This window comes from Zonotrichia albicollis, chromosome 13 (assembly GCF_047830755.1).
Source record: "Zonotrichia albicollis isolate bZonAlb1 chromosome 13, bZonAlb1.hap1, whole genome shotgun sequence".
Classification (NCBI taxonomy): domain Eukaryota; kingdom Metazoa; phylum Chordata; class Aves; order Passeriformes; family Passerellidae; genus Zonotrichia; species Zonotrichia albicollis.
In genome coordinates this window covers 6,711,037-6,731,200 of record NC_133831.1, presented here as the reverse complement: position 1 = coordinate 6,731,200, position 20,164 = coordinate 6,711,037, and the positions used below count along the sequence as shown (strand labels likewise).

The 20,164-nt window shown below is 49.9% G+C and overlaps 2 protein-coding genes across 4 annotated transcripts; one reads left to right on the top strand and one right to left on the bottom strand.

Moving 5' to 3' along the window:
- Positions 1 to 456: 456 nt before the first annotated feature.
- On the bottom strand, positions 457 to 7,101 carry LOC102067735 (uromodulin-like). The gene is made up of 9 exons (XM_074551248.1): positions 6,823 to 7,101; positions 6,580 to 6,739; positions 3,761 to 3,928; positions 2,999 to 3,204; positions 2,326 to 2,486; positions 1,888 to 2,133; positions 1,559 to 1,718; positions 851 to 995; positions 457 to 557 (listed from the first exon to the last, which is right to left on the bottom strand). Exons 1-9 carry the CDS (start codon positions 7,099 to 7,101, stop codon positions 457 to 459), a joined length of 1,626 nt encoding a protein of 541 aa, XP_074407349.1.
- DRC7 (dynein regulatory complex subunit 7) lies at positions 6,963 to 20,164 on the top strand. 3 transcript variants are annotated; one of them, XM_074550846.1, is made up of 16 exons: positions 6,963 to 7,102; positions 7,677 to 7,815; positions 8,230 to 8,404; positions 9,246 to 9,371; positions 10,509 to 10,703; positions 11,021 to 11,164; positions 11,480 to 11,698; positions 12,386 to 12,496; positions 13,284 to 13,359; positions 13,842 to 13,970; positions 14,808 to 14,936; positions 15,398 to 15,621; positions 16,488 to 16,703; positions 17,719 to 17,829; positions 18,890 to 18,988; positions 19,716 to 20,164. In XM_074550846.1, the coding sequence occupies exons 2-16, from the start codon at positions 7,688 to 7,690 to the stop codon at positions 19,827 to 19,829; spliced, it is 2,196 nt and encodes a 731-aa protein (XP_074406947.1). In that variant the 5' UTR covers positions 6,963 to 7,102; positions 7,677 to 7,687; the 3' UTR covers positions 19,830 to 20,164. The 3 variants fall into 3 exon arrangements, with proteins under 3 accessions (XP_074406947.1, XP_074406946.1, XP_074406945.1); XM_074550845.1 differs by lacking the exon at positions 6,963 to 7,102 and adding an exon at positions 7,108 to 7,196; XM_074550844.1 differs by lacking the exon at positions 6,963 to 7,102 and adding an exon at positions 7,111 to 7,156.

Here is a 20,164-nt window from a genome sequence, read left to right as displayed (position 1 = left end):
CATTTGCCATGAATGAAATGAGAAATGTTAAGAATGAAGGGAGAAGAAATCACTATGGATGGGTGCACACACCCACACCCATACCCACACACACACATGTGCATGCACAAAGCAGCCCTTTCTGTGCTAATGCTGTCTTTGTGTGGCACAGAACTATGCAAGGACCAGCTTTGGTATCTAGAGTGGGGTATCCCCCACATGCCAGAGTGACTCTGTGGGGAAGAGGGAAGCAGGAGGAAGGGCTCTCCCATCCCTGGGTACACACTCTGGGTTTAGAGACTATGGCCCCACAAGGGAGAAGGTCCAAGAGATGCCACAGGGAACAGAAACACTGTGATGCACCTCATCCTTCAAGCACTGTTTGCACCCAGCCATTACCCCCTTCCCCAGAACACCCACAGAGACACAGCAAGAGCCTCTCTGCTGCTGTGATGTTTATTGGGAAACAGCTGTTTCCTAACCCATCCTGCGCCTCACGCTGACAGCCACAGCAGCCACAGCAAGCACGGTGAGCACACCCAGCAGGATGAGGGCCCTGGAGAGCCACGGGCTGGGTCCTGCCAAAGAGGAGAGAGACTGGGTGTGTGTCTGGGTCCCCTGAGCCCTCTGAGGCATCTCCTGACTGGGGATACATTCAGGGAGGCCATCTCCTGTGACAGGCAGGAGCCACAGGAGCTGGGGGTACTTTGGGATCCTGAAGGCACTGACAGGACTCAACACCTCAGATGGCCTCCACCCATCTCTGCTGCCTGCAGCTCAGCATGCATGCCTGCTCTGAGCCATGCCATAGGTGTGCTTGCCCCCAGCCCTGCTCCTGGACTTCCCTGGGTGCCCAGGAGGACATACATACCCGCTGGGTCCTGCTGGTCACTGCTGGAATGGTGGATCTCAGCTCCTGAGGGAGGAGCAGCCAGCAGGAGGATGGGCCCATAGGAGACAATCCTGTTGTGGTCATCTGCCAGTGCCCGCCTGCTCCTCCCGTGCCTGGGGCATTGCTGTCAGCAAAGGTAAAGGAAGGGTGATGGGAGGGCAGGCAAGGGTGATGGGAGGGAGGGAAGGGTGAAGGGAGGGAGGGATGGGTGATGGAAGGGTGATGGGAGGGCAGGGGAGGACACCCTGCACCTGGGCCATCCTGTAGATGTCCCTTTCCCAGGGAAGAGGGAAAGGAGGTCTCTGGTGGGGTCAGGCCCCTGCACCTTTGGTGCTCAGGGCTTCTGATTCTGGAGGTGTTTGGGTGAGGCACCCAAAAGCAGAGCAGAGCCCTTTGTCCAAGCAGAGGCAGTGAAGGCATTCATCATCATTGGTCAACTAGCCTCATTCATTTACTTCACAATCATCCTAGTTTTATTTCCCCTTGTGGCCCCCCTAGAAAATAAACTACTCAAGCTCTAATTAACTCTAATAGTTTATAAAGACATGGGTCTTGTAAGCCAAAGATTGAAGACTAAACCCCTTCTCAGAGTTACCCCACCACCCTATCTCAGGAAGAAAGGATTCAAACCCCCATCTCCAGCTCCCACACCCAGGTCCCAGAGCCACCCAGGGCAAGGGATCTCACCTTGGCACAGGGCTCTGGGCTGTCAGGAACACAGAGCTGCACACGGCAGTGCAGGAACATCTCGGGGTAACCAACAAACTGGAACATCTGGAAGCTGAACTTGGCACTGGTGCTCTCCCCAATGGCATTGAGATAGGTCACTGTCTCATCATGGGGACACCTGGGACATGGGAGCTGGGTCAGTGGGTGGCAAATGAGGTGGAGCAGGGTTATCCCAGTGGGATAACACATCCCACAGGGAATGGGGGCAGCCCACAGGCCTATTTCTGTCTAGTCCTTGACACACTGTGGCGCAAGGAGATGGGATGTGCTGGGTTCACTGCCCTCACCCCTGCTCAATGAGCTTGTGCTGCGTGTCCTGGTGTGGATCGGGGCTCGGTGTGGCCCAGCAGTCCAGAACACTGAGCAGGAAGTACTTGAGCTGGTGCTGCCCCTCCATCTTCAGCAGGACATAGAGAGTGTCCGTGAGGGGCACAGCCACACTTGGCAGGTGATAAGGCTCGAGGTAGGAGGGGGACTTGTAGAGTCTCATGCTGACATTGAAGTGTCCTTCTCTGACCACAAGTTGTACCAGCCTGGGAGGAGAGCACAGGATGGGAGCTCACAAACACAACAAGGAGGGAGGAAGGACATTGCACAGGTGAAGCCACCATTGCTCTCAGAGCTCTCTGGGGCTCCCCAGCACCTTTGCAAATTGTCTCAGTGAATCTACTTCTCTCCAAGCCCAAGGACACCATGTCAGCAGCCAGGTGAAGTGGGGCACTCACTTGTCAACAGCAGTGAGAGCAAAGGGCAGTCTCACAACCTGCTGGTAGGCGTAGATGCAGGAGAAGTGCACCTCCAGCTGGAAACTGCGGGAGATGGTGGCCCTGGGGGCCTCCTGCTCCGACTCGATGGTGTTGGAGTACGAGACATGGGAGCTGTTTTGCTGGAATGACACAGAAATCAAGGTCATGACTAAAGCCACACACAGAGCTGCAAGTTCAGAAGGCACAACTCAGCTGTAGCTGCTCCAAGCCTGGATATCTGCTGGGCTTTCAGCCTGTGCCTGGGGGCTGCTGGCACAGTGGGCACAGGTGAGCACAGGGCTCTGCTGTGCAATGCAGAGCTCCAGAACCTTGTCTGCTCCCTTCCTGCTCCATGAAGCAAGTCAAGGACCAAGGGGACAGGGCTGCAGAGCTCACAGGATGTCTCCAGAAAGCTGAGGGCTGTTACCAGTGCACAATGAGACTTCCAAGCTCTCCTAAATGAGAAAATGTGCTGCCAGCAGGGGTTTGGTGGAGGCAGAAGAGCTTTCTGACATCCTCAAGGGAGACTTTCAAGGAGTATGAGGACTTTTCAGTACCCAGATATAAAAGCAAAAGCCTTTGGTGTTTGCCCTTTGCTGTCCCACCTCACCATGTCTGCTCCTCTCCTGGCTTTGGAGCTATGGATCCTCACCTGGATTACTGATCCACAGGCAGTGTGGTTTTCACCTGTGAGAACGGCTGCAAAAAACAGCTCACCCTCTTCTTCCTTCTCTGAGACCTTGCATGCCTGGTTCTTCAAGTGGACAAGCTCCAGTGGGATTTTCAAGTGCTCAAACACCTCCTTCCTCACCATCATCTTCATGTGCTCTTCCTCACAGGCCAGCTTCAGCACCACATCTGGGGGAAAAAGCCATCTGCAATAGCAATGAGGGAGAGGCCTGAAGGAGCCCCAGGCCAGCTGGAGGGTGGCACAGTCCCACTGAGCTCAGCAGCCTTGGTTCAGGCTGTACGGCTCTTCAGAGACACTGGGCAGGAGACAGGCTGGTCCCTTTGGAGGGGTCTCCACACAAACCCCCCAGTGTGTCTAGGGCACCAGAGGGACAGGGATCCTCTCCTTCAGAGGAAGAAAGAGTTTTTGGACAGTATCTGGAAGAGGCTTCACTGTATCTGTGCCAGGGTGGATGTGCTTGTTCTGAAACTGTGAGGGAGCTGCACCCTGCAGCCTGTCCTGCTACACCATGGCACAGCCAAGGAATTCAGGCATTTGGGGAAGAGGAAAATAGCCTGTGTCTGGGTTTTCTACCAGCACATAGCCAGGATAGGGTTGTAGTGGTGCAGAATACACCTGAACCAGGAGCTGGGATGTGCTCATGTTAACAACAGTGAACTGTGCCCATCTCCCTTCCCTCTGGTGCCCATGGACAGACTCCCTTTCCAGCATTCCCAGCCCTACCTTGGCAGAATTCCCCTGTGAAGCCTGGCTTGCAGCTGCAGACAGGTCTGTCCACAGGCACCTGGCACTGCCCCTGGTGCTGGCACGGGTTGGGCAGGCAGGGATCTGGGCTCCTCCTGACACGGAGGGCAACCTCTGGCCCCGGGCCATGGGCGCTGGCCAGTTCACCTGCAGCAAAGGAAAGGCAGGAAAGATGAAATGCAGCAGGAATTTCTCCCTGATGAGAGATTTGAGAGTTCACCCCACAGCAGGAAGCTCTGCACAGCTCTCAAGGGCTGAGATCCTTGCCTGGAGCCAGAGCAGACACATCTGAGGAAGAACCTGCTGCCTCAGCTTGCTGGGAGGCTGTGAGACCTCCTGAGCCTGGCTGTAATCTGCAGCAGAGCTAAGGGGCCTGTCACTGTCACCAGAGAGCATGGTGGCACATTGCAGCCCCATGGGTTACACACCCTTTGTGCCTGGGGGGGACAGCCTGCAGTTTCTGCCTGTTTTGCTGGCTCCTGGACCCCAGTTCTTGCCTCTCTGAGCCCTGCTCTATTGTTCCTCTTTAGCAGCCTTCAGTAGCATGCTGAATGAGGAACTTGAACAAGGATCAGGTGGAGGTTTGACCTTTCCTTGCCATGCTACCCATCCATGACCCAGCAGGAACGGAGCACAGGGAGACTCACTCTTGTTGCCTTCACAGCCAGCCAGGCAGAGCACAGAGAGCAGCAGCAAACATCTCACAGTCCTGTCCTGGAAAAACAAGCAGGCTCTGGATAACTCGGATTTGTTATCATGCTCACTGGAGATGTTTGCAGTCATTCAGAAAGGCTGAATCCTCAAGCATTGGTGAAATATTTTCTGTGCTGTATTTCTATAAAGCAAAGTAATTTCCTGCCTCAAAGGTCCAGATCAGCTTTGCCCCATCAGGTTAACACAAGGGTCAAATACTATCCTGAATTTATGTAGCTGTTCCAGAAAGGAGGTGGGAGAAACCAGCCCTGGGACCCACAGGGATGTGCTGGCAGGGATAACGCCACATTCCAGAGGCAATTTGAGTAAAGCTGCACAGATGGGACATCAGTCTGGGCTCCCCAAAGGGGAAAGAAGTTACCCTCTTCCCACTACAGCTCTTTTGAAGAGTTAGAATTTGCAAAAGGATCCTCACTGTTCCAGTAAATTGTAACTATAACATGGAGATCCATCCTGAGAAATCCATCCTGAGAGATCCACCCAGAGAGATCCACCCAGAGAGATCCATCCTGACATATACGCTCTGAGATCCCACCCTGAGAGACCCATCCTGAGAGATCCATCCTGAGAGACCCATCCTGAGAGATCCCACCCTGAGAGATCCCATCCTGAGAGATTCACCCTGAGAGATCCATCCTGAGATCCATCTTGAGAGATTCACCCTGAGAAATCCCACCCTGAAAGACCCATCCTGAGAGATCCCACCCTGAGAGATCCCATCCTGAGAGATCCCACCCTCAGAGATCCATCCTGAGAGATCCCATCCTGAGAAATCCACATCGAGAGATCCATCCTGAGAGATCCATCCTGGGAGATCCCACCACCTTGTTCTCCCTGCTCACCATTGCCGGGCTGCTCTCTGCTCCTCCATCCATGTTCCTTCCCCCTCGGGGCTGGCTGGGCACACCGGGGCTGCTCCGTGCCTCCCTCCTGTGCCTTTTATCGCCTCCCGACAGCTCCTCGCACACACGCAGCCTTTGGGACCGCACAAGAGCCCGCTGAGCATCCCTCGGGGCCCGGGAGGAGGAAAGGACTCTCAAAGCCCATCCTCCGGCAGGGATGGCCGTGCCCATGAGACGACAGCTCAGTGTGGGTGCTGACCCAATCCACAGCCCTGACAGGGGCCCAAACAGGGACTGCCAGCAAAACCCGCCGGGATCTGGGGTCTGGGCATCCAGCTGGTTTTGTGGTATCTGTTTTTGATGCAGCAATAACAACAGATACCACAGCAGCACACGCCAAGGCCAGATAACTTTGGGCGCTGAGTACAGGCACTTTTGGAACCACAACATATATTTGCTTTATCTTTTTTTTTTTTTTTTAATTGACTTCTGGCATTTAAGAACTGCTGAGAAGTACTGCTGAGAGATGGAGGATCTTACCCCGCTTTGTTTCATATCCAATTGTGAAATGCACCCACAAGGACTGAGTCCAACTCCTGGTCCCTGCACAGGACCACTCCAGCAGTCCCACCCTGTGCCTCTCAGGGCATTGTCCAAATGTTCTTTCAACTCTGGCAAGCTTAGGGGATGTGACCATTTCCCTGGAAAGCCTGTTCCAGTGCCCAACCACCCTTTGGGGGAAGAACCTTCTCCTAATATCCAACCTAAACCCCTGCCCTCAATACAAGTTCATGCCATTTAGGTGACAGTAACCAGCTGCAAATTGCATTAATCACTGAAAATGATGCTTCTTGATATATTTTGACTGCAGTCTGTGCATCCTCAAAGCTTTAATTGCTACGGTTCTCTTAAAAGAGTGCTGAATGTGAACATCCATCCATCAATCCATAATTTTTCTTAACCACAATAAACCAGAAAAAAGTGTTTAGCATCTGACCCTGCTTACAATCTAATGAACTGTCAATTAAGAATAAAGAGGAAATAAAGGGAAAAAAAGAGGAAAATTAAAATATAAAAAGGAAAAAGAAAAGGAAAAGGTAAAGGGAAAGAAAAAGAAGTAGAAAAATAAAAGAAAAACAAAAAAAGAACAAGGTTTCTCGCTATCCCTTGGTGCCAGCTTTTGGGTAAGTGCCTGTGCAACAAAGGATCACTGGGGATGATTTTAATTTTAAAGAGCCGAACTCGTGAGTTTCGGAGACCCGGAGCGGGTCTCGGAGGGCGACAGCTCAGCCGTAGTGGCGGGCAGGGCCGGCCGCTGTCCCCTGTTTTGCTCCGCTCCGTCCCGTTCTCCCAGCGGGCCCGGGACACGGTGCCGGCAGCCGGGCCGGGAGAGGCGCCGGGGCTGGGGCAGCGCAGGGGTACCGGGGAACCTCTGGGGCCGGGGCTGTGGCGGGAGGTCTGAGGGGACACTGAGGGTGTCCCTACCGGGCCGGAGCGCGGGGGAGCCGCGGGCCCCGTCCGTGAGAGCCGCGAGCCCGTCTTGAGGAGCCGCGGGGCCAGTCCCGAGGAGCCGCGGGCCTGTCCACGAGGAGCCCCGAGCTCCGTCCCGAGGAGCCCCGAGCCCCGTCCCGAGAAGCCGCGGGCCTGTCCCCGAGGAGCCCCGAGCCCTGTCCCCGAGCAGCCGCGGGCCCGTCCCGAGGAGCCCCGAGCCCCGTCCCGAGCAGCCGCAGGCCCGTCCCGGAGCCGCGGCGCGGGCGTTGCCATGGTGAGCAACGGAGCCGCGCGGGGCCGGAGCGGCCGCTCTGCCCTTGGAGCCGCGGTGAGGGGACGGCCGGGGGCGGTGCGGGCCCCTGGGCAAGGTCTGTGCCTCCCTGTGTGCCCCGCTCGGGGTCAGCCTGACCGCAGGGACGGCACACAAACACCGCCCGCGCCGGCGGCGATACGCGGCAGGCGCTGCCCTTGGGGGCTGCCGGCTCCGCGGAGCGGCCGCTCCTTCCAAGGCCCCTGCGGGCCGCGGGCTCGGGCACGGCCGGTGCCCAGCGGGTTGATGGAGCTGCTGCCCCGCCAGCAGCACCCCGGGCAGGAGGGAGGACACGGGGCACGGGTCTGAATGTGGGAACGTGCTCTGTCCAGCCGAGCCAGGCTCTGCGTGCTCTGCACGCTTAGGGTGTCCACGAACATTGGACAGTTTGTCCCAGCCCAAACGCAGTGCTCTCCCTTTCTGGCTGCCTCGGCCGTGCTCCTGTACCAAAGCACTGCGGCCACAGTGGGAGTGTTTCTCTGTTGCTGTGTATCTGGGTCCCAGCCCTGAGTTCGCCCTGGTGTGTGCATTCCTGTAGTGCCCGGCAGAATGGAGGCCCTGGAGGAGAAGGAGGAAGTGGAGCAACCACCAGAAGATGTGATCTCTTTGCGTATCAGTGATTTCCTCGATGAGTTGGAGCTAGATGCAGAGCAAGCCTCTGTCAGAAGCAATGAAACGTAAGTCTCTGCCCATGGCTGGGATGAGCAGAGATGGTCCCTTTGGGCCCCACAGGGTAATTGCACACGTGTGGATGGCACATGTGTCCCTTTGCATGGTGATGGGAGTGAGGAAGTTTTTTGTGCCTGATGAGTTTGTCCAAGAGTGTGGGTGTGCAAGTAAGACAAGGTAACTCATTTGTTTGTACATCCATTCACCACTGTATAAAGATCCCCCAAGACTCTGGGTATACGTCAGTTTGCCATTGCTCCAGAGATGTTTGGCTATGTCAAAATCATATCCTTGGATCTGGTGCCCATTTTGTACCTGTGAAACAGGGAAGCCCTGCCATGTTTTGATATCAGGTCATCCTGCCTGTATTGCTCCTGGCTTATTTGTTACTTGTGTCTCTCTGCTTCCCCCTTCTACATAAGTGAATTTGACTGGAGCTCCATTGACACATCCAACTTACCATCTTCGTACAAGACCAATTCCCGGCAGGAGAAGAAGCTGCTGCAGCTGGCTGACCATTTCTTGCAGCAGTACTCTCACCTGTGCCCTGACCGCAAGCCGCTCTTCATCCACCCGCTCAACGAGTGTGGAGTGCAGGTATGGGGTGCATGGGGCTGGGCACAGCACAGGGAACACTTGGATTCACTGTGTCAAATGCTGTGGAAGAGCAGCAGCCCCTCCTGGTTAAAGGGAATGGGAACCCGCTGGATGAACCCACAGCCCCTGAGCGGGCACACAGAGCCCCAGGAACACCATGGCTGTCCAAATCCATGAGCCATATAAATGTTGGTGTTGCCATGTGGGCTGCAGAGTGATGCTTAGGAAACAGGAGAGACCACAGAAATATAAAGGGAAGGAAAAGAAACACATGAACTAGATAAGGCTCAGGCTCAACCACAGATGGGGATCCAGAGTTAGGACTTACTCTGAACTTCCCCAAAGTTACAGGGAAGGAGTAAATGTGGAAGTTTTTGGTCTGGTTTTGTTTTCTCTGGGCCCATGCTGCCCAACTGTTGTCTAGTTCTGGACCTAATTTTTGCCCCCTGCCCTCTGGGCATCTGGAATTGCTACTTTGTACCAGCTTTCCCCAAAATTTGTTGTACCATCAACATGCAAGGCAAAAAAAAAAATTGCTGGAGGATGTAAAAGCCAGAAAAGGCAGTAGCTGTTTGACTTGAAAATGAAGAGAAGAACTGGATCACATCTGGAATGTGTCTGAGATGAGGTTGAAGTTTCAGCCAGAGGCAAGCAGACAGCCTCCCAGCCCCATGAAATTTCCATCCTGTAACTGGAGAGAAGGGATATTGCAGCTGTTGATATGCTGTAGAAATATCCTGAATTTGATCTGCAACATCCAGGGGTGGTTTGAGGATGGCTTTGGAGAAGACACTCTGCCAAGGGCCTCTTGGCTAACCAAACTCCTCTTTTTGCCCTACAGAAGTTTGTGAGCACAACAGTGAGGCCAACCCTGCTGCCTTACCCAGACATGTACTACTGGTCAGGCTGTGCCAGCTTTGTCAGTAACTACCTCATCATGGAGCCCCTGAAGTGCCCAATCACACCGGTAAGAAAGGGGCTGCAGCCCCAGCAGAGACACAGCAGAGGTGACAGAAGGGCCTTTCAGCAGGGCACAGTGGGCAGGTCCCAGTGGCTGGGATCACAAAGGTCTCTGACACTTCCACCATTCCCCTCACTATTTAGGCAGCCCCCTGATTTTCCTAGACCCTGTGCATTCTGTTGGATCCACTGTGCATGTGCAGTGTGGTACCTTTTAAGTAATTAAGCACCATTTCTTCAAGACCAGAGCCTGCCTTCAGCCAGCCCAGGTGAGCAGCTGGAGCACTGTGGGAGGCAATGGCTGACAAGCCTCCCCTCTGAAAACCCAAGACACCTTGGAACAGAGGAGCACATAAACCCTAGGGGATGATACTTGACCTCAGTGACCTGTTATTAGGCGCTTTTTGACATTTATATTCCCATATCTGGGTATATTTTGGGATGAAGGGAGATTTCTAGGTTAGCAAAAAGGGATGATGCCAGAGCTGGGGCAGGTTCTTGATGAGAATCAGCTAAAAGAACACACTCCTTGCTATCAAGGACTGCAGAGTGACCTAAACAATCTATACCAGGCACAGGCTGTCCCAAGAGCCCCAGGGTCTCAAGAGGAGCTCTGGCACTTTGTGATGTGCCAGATACACAGAAGGTATCTCCATTTAGCAGGTGGAGACTGCCTTGATCACCTTAGGTGATGTCTGAGAACTGAGTGGGATTAGAACCTCTCTGTATGCAGTGTGTGTGCAGTGATACTTTTTATTGCTCACCAGTGAGGGCCAGAAAAGAAATATGTTTCCTCCTGTGAACTATAATTTAGCTTATGGATGTTTTCCTTGGAAGACCTGTAGACAGAACAGCAGGAGAGAGAGGGAAATCCCATTCCAGGATTGGCATTAGGTTTTCAGCAGTTTGATGAGTTTGTCATTTCCTTCCCTTCCTGTGGTTAAATTTGTCACCAGATTTGAGGTCAGAGTTTCCCCAGATCATTTTGGAGGGGAGTTTTAGAGTCAGTGGCTTTTAAAGAAATGTTACATAACAGATTCCCATCAGGTGCAGGGCCCAGGGATGGGGGCAATGCCTCTCCCTGCCTGGTGCATGTTTCAGCTCCACAAGACAAGCACTGTGAATGTGATCTCTCTCTTTGAAGCCCAGCTCACTCTATTCCCCAACCACCATTGTGAAGTACCAGCGAGGGAACTGCTTTGACTTCAGCGTGCTGCTGTGCTCCCTGCTGGTGGGGGCTGGCTACGATGCCTACTGTGTGCATGGATATGCCACCCTCGAGATGTGCTCCATGGACCAGACCCAGGAGGTGTGCCCACGGCTCAAGAAGCCCCCAGAGGTGAGATCTGCAGGCAGTGGGCAGGGAGGAGTCCAGCACACATGCTCAGCCTGTTCATGTCCAGTGAGCTCCAGAGCTGAGCTAAGGGGAACAGCTTCAGGTCCACACTGGGTTTGAGTCTGTGCCCACCAAAGGAATCTTTTGAGTGATTTTCTGCAGCTCCTTACAAGGCCTTTTTGGCTTCACTGAATTTCTGCTCACCAGGTGCAATATTGCAAACTGCCAAATGTTGGGAACTGGGGGTTACCTGTAAGCCATACATTTACTTCCTTCTCTTGATCTCTGCTGGGTTTCACAGTAATACCCTGCTTTTGCAGGAACCAGTAGAGGAGGATCCCAACAAGTATAAAATTAAGTACCCTTCAGAGCCAAAGAGCCAGTTTGAGCTTCAGCAGAAGGCCAAGGAGGAGGAAGAAGCTAAACCCACACAAGAGGAGGAAAAAGAAGAGGAGGTGGTTGAGGTGAGTTAGCAAGGTCCACCTTCCTGTGAGCTTCAGGAAAAGTAGCTGAGACAGAGGTGATGTCTGGCCAAAGAGAAGAGCTCACACCCTCCTGAAGTATGACACAACCTTGATCATAGCCACGAGCTCTTGGCCTGCAAGAGCACAGTGTGTGCTGGCACAGGAACATGTGCTGACTATGTACCTCACTCTTAAAGAGCATTAAGAGCCTGAAGTTCTTTAGAAGTGGACAGAGGAAAGGACAAGATGGCCCTTGGGTTGGAATGAAGTGTCAGTGAACTGGCAATAATTATTGCTCTATCCTCTGTGCTGCAGGAGGTGGAAAAGCCCAAGCGAGACTCTTTGCATGGCCTACGGGTGCACGCCTGGGTTCTGGTTCTGTCTGGGAAGAGGAAGGTGCCCGAGACCTTCTTCATCAACCCCTTCACAGGGAACAGCCACAGCACCAAGGATGAGTGCTTCCTTGGCATTGAGAGCATCTGGAACGACAAGAACTACTGGGTGAACATGCAGGACTGCCGCAATGGCTGCAAGGTAGGGAGCCCTTGGCACCCTGCCTGGGCACTGAGGGACAGCTGGGCTCTCCTGAGTCCTGGGGAAGCCCAAGACTAGGAGTGCTCCAGTTTCCACTTAACCATTCCTTGTGATGGTTTTGGTCATGTTGCTCTGATTACACAGACTATGGAACTACTCCAGGGCATCCCAGACTCTGAGCTAGCAAATACCCATCACATCTATTAAATCCCTACAGTGCAAAAGTTTCAGCTTTTAAGGCTGCCTAGGCACTCCTTTTCTCAAACAACAGCTTTTGAGGCAGTCAGCATAGCTCAAGGAAGGTAAAATCTTGATTCAGCTCTTACCACACCTCAGCTACCCCCCATCAGACACAGGGTCTGGGAGGTGAGGGTCTGAGTTAGATCAGCTTGCCCTTGGGGCCATACTTGCCCAGAGGAAGGAGGCAGAAGCATTTCCAGCCATTTTCTCTCATCTGAGGAAGAGGTACCACGAGGAAGGGGTTCTGCAACCTCAAGGCGCAGGAACAATCTTTGGGGTCTCACCAGCCAGCCAAGGATTTGAGGAGCTCAACTCCCTAGAGTTTCTAAAGTCTCTGGCACCCAGGCAGGTCCAGAGCACCACAGACATATTGATGCAGTTGTCAAATTTAGTGTCAGGCCCTTAACAATGTCCTGTAGTTAAAAGAGTTTTTTCTATATGCCCTAGGATCTCAGCTTTGACTTGAGTAATCATTTCTACTGGGAAATTATGTTTCCAGAGAGCAACGAGGACTCTCAGTTGCCCACAGAGTCACCTAAGGACAGCACAGATGACATGGTGAGTGACTCAAGCAATGCTCTTGAGCACTGGGGACCCTGTATGGAACCAGTGTGTCCATAGTGAAAATCTGCCTGCCTGCTGCCTTCTCCAGGGCACATCCCTTCTACTCTGGCCAGGTTTAGATTCCTTCTCAATCTAGCAGAGTTCTGGTGATTTCTGAAGCAGGACTCCAAGTGGTACTTTAGGTGTCATAAGTGGCTAGGGATCTCTGCAAGCCTCCAGTGCATTGGCCTTTTGGGTGAAATAATTTTAAAAAATAAAATCCAGAATGAGATTTTTGTGGACATTCTTTCTATGCAGGTCACCTTCCCCTCTTGACTGCAAGGTGAATCTGCCAAGCAAAAGCAGAAATAATGTGTGTCCTCTAAAATACAAAAAATGCCATGTACTAGAAGCACAAAATGTTGTCATGTTGAGAGAAGACAGCATGATAAAACAGACCTTGCACCTGCACAGCAGGACAGAGGAATGCAAATAATAATTCCCTCCTGCTATCTACTCTTCTCAGCCTGTCCCCATAACTGGGGAGCAAAGAGTCCTCCAGGGTGTACATAAAATAATCTGGTATTGCCACATTCATTCCCTGCCAGCATGAGCAGTAGCCAGGAGAAGATAATTCCATCAGGCTCGAGTAGGGATGTGCTGTTGTAGCTGTGCCATGGTACTCACCAGAACACAGCCTCTCATGAGCTGAGCTCTCATCACTGCAGTTTACCAGGACCAAAATGCCTCCTGGCACAGTAAGAGATGCTGCCAAAAGCACAAATCTCTGCTTCTATTTCAGCAAGAAAAGAAGAAAATAAGCAGTAGCTTTGAGATGCCACTATCATGGGTAGAGCGAATTAAGGTATCTTCCCAAGGTAGGTATTTTTCCTTTGCCTTTTGCTTGCCCCCAGCTGACCTTTCAGTGGGTTTGGGACATTTGTCTATGTCACAGGGTTCTGCCTTCAGGTGGTCAAAGCACAAGAGATGAAGGCCACAACACCTGTTGGTTCAGTGGCTGCCCTCAGTGCTGCCCTGTCTGATCCCCCACAGACACACACCCCACACTGTGTTTTCCTGCCAGCTGGGAATTTTGCCTGGAATGGTCTTTCTCTTACTGCTATGCACAAGGAACTGCTCCTGCATTATCAAGTACCTGTCTGGGGAGAGAAAAGAGTTATTATACCATTATAACATTAAAGGACAACAGGCAGAATCTGAACAGCTTTATTGCCAGCAGAACACAATAAATAAATGGATAATGTCCCTTACACCATGTTTTTTTCCCCTCTTAAATTATTTTTTGGGGGGCTGAGTACAGAGGAGTCAATTTGTCTGACATATCTCTTGCCCACTGCAGAATATGAGAATCCCTTTCCCCGGGGGAAGAAGGTGATCCTGTACGACAAAGCAAAGCAGGAGAAATGGGCGGCGTATGCAAATACAGACGGGATGGTGGAACGCCTCACTGTCTACGCAGACTCTGACCGTAAGAGGGATGAGTGAGCACACTCCACACACTGAGCCCACAGCCTGGGCCGTGCTCATGGAAAGGGGGAGGTGTCCCCTTTCTGCCAGAGTCTCTCTTGTGCTATCTCATTTTCCTTTCAGCTTTGTGGGGAAATTATTTCCTTTATCCTCAAACTCTTCATCATGCTTAGTCTGTGGAGCCTCTGAACTTTGCAGCATTGCTAGGGGTTTTCACAAGAGTTTGAATCTGTTTTATACACCAGTGAAACTGTTCAGTGTCACAGGTCAGCTGCTTGGATTTTCAGTCTTCAGAGAAATGGAAGGCTGGTTGGATTTGATCCAATAGTGTCACTATCTTCATTTCCTCATTGGTGTCAAAAGGGGCCATAGAAAGGGGCAGCTACAGCCTGAGGATATCTCTGTAGTTGAAAACATTATTTTTAACAGCTGGTTCAAGAAACCATGCAGATTCCAAACTGGACAGTGTCCTGCCCTCAGCCTTCTAGGATAGTGTGATGCTCCAGTCTCCTGACACCATCAATAAATATTTGGGATGGAATTTCTCTTGTCTATCCATAACCCTTTGCTGTGCCATGTTCTATCCCTGAGCTCATCACTCCAGTTCTGGTTGATGGAGAGGAATAGACCCTCTTAGGGTATAATTCATCTACTCAGATGTAGATCAGGATTCAGGTACAAAATTCCCCTGTGCACAGGGCAGTTCCAGTGGCCATACTGTGTCCACTGAGGCTGTATCAGGAGCACAGGGTGCTGGCACAGACACTCAGAGCCCATCAGAATTTTGCCACCTCCAACAGGGTGACATAAGGTTGCAAAATGACTTTTCTCCTGCCAGGTACTGAAGAACTGGAGGTGAAGGAATGGTTTGAACACCGAAAAGACCTGCTGTATATGAGAGAAGTGAATCATCAAACACAGCTGATCACAGACCATTTTAATCCTGGACATCCGCTCCTTCTTAAAGGTATTCCAGCTCATCTGGGCAGCCACTGCAGCTGATGAGATTTCACATGACTCCCTTCTAGTAGTGGCAAAAGCCCAAAGGTGAAAGGCAGGGGGGACAGGATACTTGTGGGATAAATTGCCTAGATAAATAAAATTATCTTCAGTGAAGAGTAGAGAATTGGGTTGGTGGCTTGCAGTCCTGGGCAGTGCTCCCACAGCTGTGCAGTTTTCTACGTGTTAGAAAAATACATAGTTGTCATGTGTATCACGGTGATAAATTTCTGCTTTTCTCAGCAGAATTGATGGCAGCTGAAACTTTCTCTTTAGGATTATGTTTGTTCTCTCAGTGTTGCGCAGCTGGGGATAACTCCTGCATCAGATCTGTTGCTAAAGCTGAAGAAAATGAGACCTCCCCTGGCCATGCTTGTGTTCAGTGTATTACAGCTGCTAACTCTGAAATTGTGTCTGATTTGTCCTTAGCTCACACCTACACATCACTGGAACCTGAGACTGGGCACACAGTGGAGTTTTACCACAAAGCACGAGTTGATGGCCTCTGGAAACGTTCTGAGACTGCTACAGAGATGACAGAGTACTTCGAGGAGCGGGAGGACCTCCTGCACAAGCGGCACATAAAGTTTGGTGAAAGAGAGCAGGGGATGGAAATGGCTGGCACAGCTGAGGCTAACGCCCGCCCCATAGTGGTATGGCCAAGGCAGGAACAGAAAATATGTGTCACTGTGATATTTAAACTATGCAAAACACAATGCCTGGGGCTCCAGTTCATTTTCGGTGGGCATGGCTGAGGCTGATGTCTCCAGATGAGACATCCAAGCGTTGTTCAGCTGCTGTGTCTCACAGTTGCTTGCCTGACAGAGAGCTACTGTGACCAGTTGTCAGGAATTGCACTGAACAGCTAGAATTAAACTAGGAAACTAAGCCTTGGAAATTGTGTGTCAGAGGAAAGAAAAAAAAAGTGACTATCATTTGAGAACAAAATTTTCACAAGATTCAAAACTAGGAAAATGATTTTGTGTGCTGAGCCCAAACTAATATCATTTTAGGCTCCTGATGAATTGTCTCATCACTCTGATTTGTTACAGGCAAGTAATCTTCCTCTTGTCAGGTCAGGTTTGCAGAACAGAAGGAGAAAGTCTGACATCTGGCAGTATGTATGGCTCAGACACTTCACCTGCCAGGACAGAGCCATGCAGTGGTCTGTCTTTGGACTAGCACCAAACATGCTACCTTTTCCTCCCCTGTGCTGGGAAATGTGGGAAACTTTGCTTTCCTCCAAAATACCTTGCTTCCTGCAGGTCCCTCAGGCAGGGATGCATCCCAAGCTGACTTGGAGTTTGGAAAGCATACTCTGCTCCACAAATAGGAAACTTCTGTATTGCTTTAAGCAGCTTTGTGGTTGGGTTTTTTTAAGACATAGGCAAGAACAGTAGGACCATTGGCCAAAAGATGCAAGTCCAGGCAGAAAAGCACAATTTTTACCCAAATCTGTAAATTTCCCAGTTTTGTGTTGTCTAAGTTGCTTCTGTATCTTTTTTTCATTCTCCATTAGCAAATCAGGGAGTATTTCCACAGAAATCCAAAAAAGCCTGCTGATGAAGATGTAGAGGAACGTGTCTTTAAGGTCATAGACGATGTCATCCAGCTGACCTATCACCTGGAGATCTATGACATCATTCCCTCAAAGGTGGTTTTCGCTAGAGTAATAGGGAGGGAGAAGAGAGAAGGTGAAGTCTTCCTGAGCAGAGAAAACACTGTCAAATACCAGGTATGAAGATGACAAGACACAAAGGTGAAATGTCAGTGAAAGAACTACAAACACGACAGATTCCATGCTGCCCCTCTACTCCACCTGCACAGCTCCAGGCTGACAACAGCCACAGCCCAGGAGAGGCACTGCCATGCTGGGAGTGCGGGACATGTGACATGGCAGGGCTGCTCTGGCCATGCCTGAGGTCATCTTCTCAGGTTTGGTCATCAGGGAGACTCTACATCCCCTGGGATCCTGCAAAATGTGGGTTCAGCAGCTGTTGGACTCAGTTCTGGAGATTCATAGCAGGGAAGCTGAAATGTCCTCTGTTGTTCCCTCTTCAAAATAAGCAAGAACAGAGCAGCTAAGGCAGACACTCTTTCTTCTGGTTCTATTTCTGCTGTGGAGTTCTTGGGTCCTATCATTCCTTAGATAGCCCAGCGTTTACTCTGCAGATGCAGAGGCTTAATACATGGCAGCAAGCTAGCCTTAAATAAAAGATATTCTAAAAGAAGGGGAGTGCTGCCATGATCTCATCAGGGGTGAGGGGTTACCCCACTAAAGCATCAGTGCAAGTCTGTAACCAGAGGCAGAAGCCTGCCAGCAAATTCTGCAGTGATGCTGTACAATTACACTTAGGAAAACCAAACAGAGAATACAAAGTAGCTTTTTTTTTAATGTTAGTAGGTAGTTTTTTTTGATCTTATAGGGTTTTTGAAATTTCTGTTTCCCATTGGCAGAATACACAGAATAGCATTGCTGGAATCCCATTTTTTTTCATCTCTATTTCTATACATTCCTATTCATCTCATTTCAACTGTAAAGCAGCAGCATCGGCAAAGTGTGCCATCTGGTTCACATTACTGATGGAATGTAAATCAAAATGAAGTCTGATAAACCCATGCTGACCATGGCTTTGATGTTTCAATGATGGCAATGAGTGCTGCTTTACTGGCTGTAGCAGGATCGTGCAGAGCAGATGATCTGTGCAGCCAGGCAGTGCTGCTGTTCCTCACTGACTGATCTCTTCCAGCCCTGGTCCTCAGAGAAGCACAAGAACATGCGTTATCTCTACAACCTGCTGTGGGAGCTGAGGGCAGAACAGAAGGATCTGAAGCAGCTGGTGCGGGACTCTGAAGCAGAGGTAACAGGGAGGTGTCCAGGGTCAGAGCTGATCAGGTGCAGAAATAGTTTCAGCTGACTGAAAGCCTCCTCAGCACAAACTGTGAGAAAAGACAAAGCTGGTGGCCATGCTGAATTATTATGCTTGCTACTCAGGCATTGTTCAGTGAAGATGTAGCTGTAATGTATTTATGGAGGGTCACACACTCTCCTGCTCCTGCTCTCAGTCTTCCTTCCCTGTGAGGAAACATTTCAGAGAACAAATGACAATATATGAATTGGGGCATCTGGAAGCCTACCTGCCATTTGCTCAGGAATGAGGCCAAAAAGAAAGGATATTGTTTGTAATGCTAGATCTAGGTGCTAGGCACTGCAGGAAACCCTATCCCAAATACTGAAGTGACTTGTTGCATGAGCAGCTGTAGGGAAATACTTCATAAACCACTTTGTTTGTACTGCTGATCACACTGAGTAACAGATCCGTGTTCTTTGTAATTACTTCATGATAAATATAATCATTCTAGCAGATGGAGCCACAGCTATTGGATTTCTTGTAATGCTTTTTGAGGAGGAGAAATCCCTGAAGGAGCTGCAGAGGAAATGCTCAACTACATTAGCCCAGAATATTAGTATAATTAAGAACAACTTTGCAAAAATCACATTTTTTCCTCAGAAATTTGAAGCTATTTCACTGTGACCTCATGAACTATGTGTCAAATTTCTCAGTCTTGTTGTATCAACAGACAAAATATTCCCACTGCTTGTACTGCATAATCCTATATAAGACAAAGAGCAAGCCAAAGCTATCAGTGCCATTTCTAAAGTAGTGCCAAAACTGTGATTCCAGAAAAGCTTTATCAGTTAATATCAGTAATTACATTCAAGAATTTCATACACAGTAGCAGTCTAAAATTAAGACTATGAGCTTGATCTAGCAGGATGTGGACATGTTTGCACAGATCTATATTTAATCTCATTCTACAATTCTTGTATGCAGCATTTGCTCTGTTAGCAGGTCAGGCTTGTAGAGGTACATTCATTTTGTGGGAAAGCTGAGGGTCTTTCTTCTGATTTCTTGGAAGATGTTAAATATTTTGGCGGTCCGGGAGAATGAAGAAGCCAATATAAAACTGGCAGTTTCAATATACAGCACTGCACAGAGAGACCAGCGTATAGCCTCGGTAGGTAAACTTCATTCATGTCAGCATTCAGCACAGGCACTCAAAGAATCCAGAGTCAGCTTTTTCTCTCTCAGGAATTATCTCTGAAGAGCTTTTAATATAATTAAAATATATTGGGATAAATCACAGTATGGTGTAAGTCAGCACAGCTTCAATTGCCTTGCCAGGGAAATATAACATGGTTGTGCTATGGTCACCACCTGACTTTCTGGAAAAAACTTGCACCACTGAGAAAGATTATTGTGTTTTGTTTAGTTAATAAAGAAAACAATGAGGAATTTTTAGTTGATAATAGGGATTATGGGGGGAGTATTTTAAAAGAGCCATAAATAAATAAATAAATAAATAAATAAAATATATATAATAAAAGAGCCATAAATGCCAGTATATATACAGATATATGTATTTTTATTTGTAATTACCATCAAAGAACAAAATAGCCACAGGGTCAAATTTAGTCCTTAGCCCAATCACAGATTATTTGGTTCTCCAGGGCTTCTTGACTCTAGTGAGGCAAAACATTTGGATTTGCTGCCTCTTTGTGCTCCACATTTTGATTCCCCTTGTTTTCTTCTTCTCACGAGACCTCATCTCAAACTTTTTACCCCCTCCCAAAAATAAATCAGCTCCAGATTGTTGTTCCCTTCATCTCAGCTCTGTGAATTAAGTTGTGCTTTTGCTCCTCGCTTTCTCTTTCCCTGACTTCTGGTTGCTTGTTCCCTCACAGATTTTGGAAGCGGAGGAGAGGAGCTCCCAGAATTCCTCGGAGAAGAAGAGTCAGCAGACGGGAGAGGAGGATGAATCCGTCACCCAGCACACTGCAACCAACTCCACGACGTGAAGTGGAGCCTCTGCAGGGGCTGGGAATGACTGCCTGAGCAGGGCAGGTTTACAGCTCAGCCTCCTGGCAACCTGGAACAGAAGCTACTCTGTGAAATGCTTTAATCCACATCCCACTGCAGTTTCCCTCTGATTTCCCCCTTCTTCTTCTAAGAAAAAGCAGTTGGCACAATAGAAAAAACCATTCTCCTAAAGAGGTGCTGCTCAGGAATCCTCACCTGGCTGGGCACCTCAGGCATTACTGATTTCTTCTTTCCTTTTTTTGGAGTTGCCTACTGTAAACTTTGCAGTATTATCAGATTTGCAGACATTTTAATAAATTTACACCATTCTGCA

Coding starts and splice junctions, on each gene's coding strand:
- DRC7 (XM_074550846.1), top strand. CDS start 7,688: ATGGAGGCCCTGGAGGAGAAGGAGGAAGTGGAGCAACCACCAGAAGAT. Junction 11,165..11,479: donor AAGAAGAGGAGGTGGTTGAG/GTGAGTTAGCAA, acceptor TCTGTGCTGCAG/GAGGTGGAAAAGCCCAAGCG. Junction 12,497..13,283: donor AGGACAGCACAGATGACATG/GTGAGTGACTCA, acceptor CTTCTATTTCAG/CAAGAAAAGAAGAAAATAAG.
- LOC102067735 (XM_074551248.1), bottom strand. CDS start 7,101: ATGGCAACGCCCGCGCCGCGGCTCCGGGACGGGCCTGCGGCTGCTCGG. Junction 6,740..6,822: donor CTCCCCCGCGCTCCGGCCCG/GTAGGGACACCC, acceptor GCGCTGCCCCAG/CCCCGGCGCCTCTCCCGGCC. Junction 2,134..2,325: donor GCTCTCACTGCTGTTGACAA/GTGAGTGCCCCA, acceptor CTCTCCTCCCAG/GCTGGTACAACTTGTGGTCA.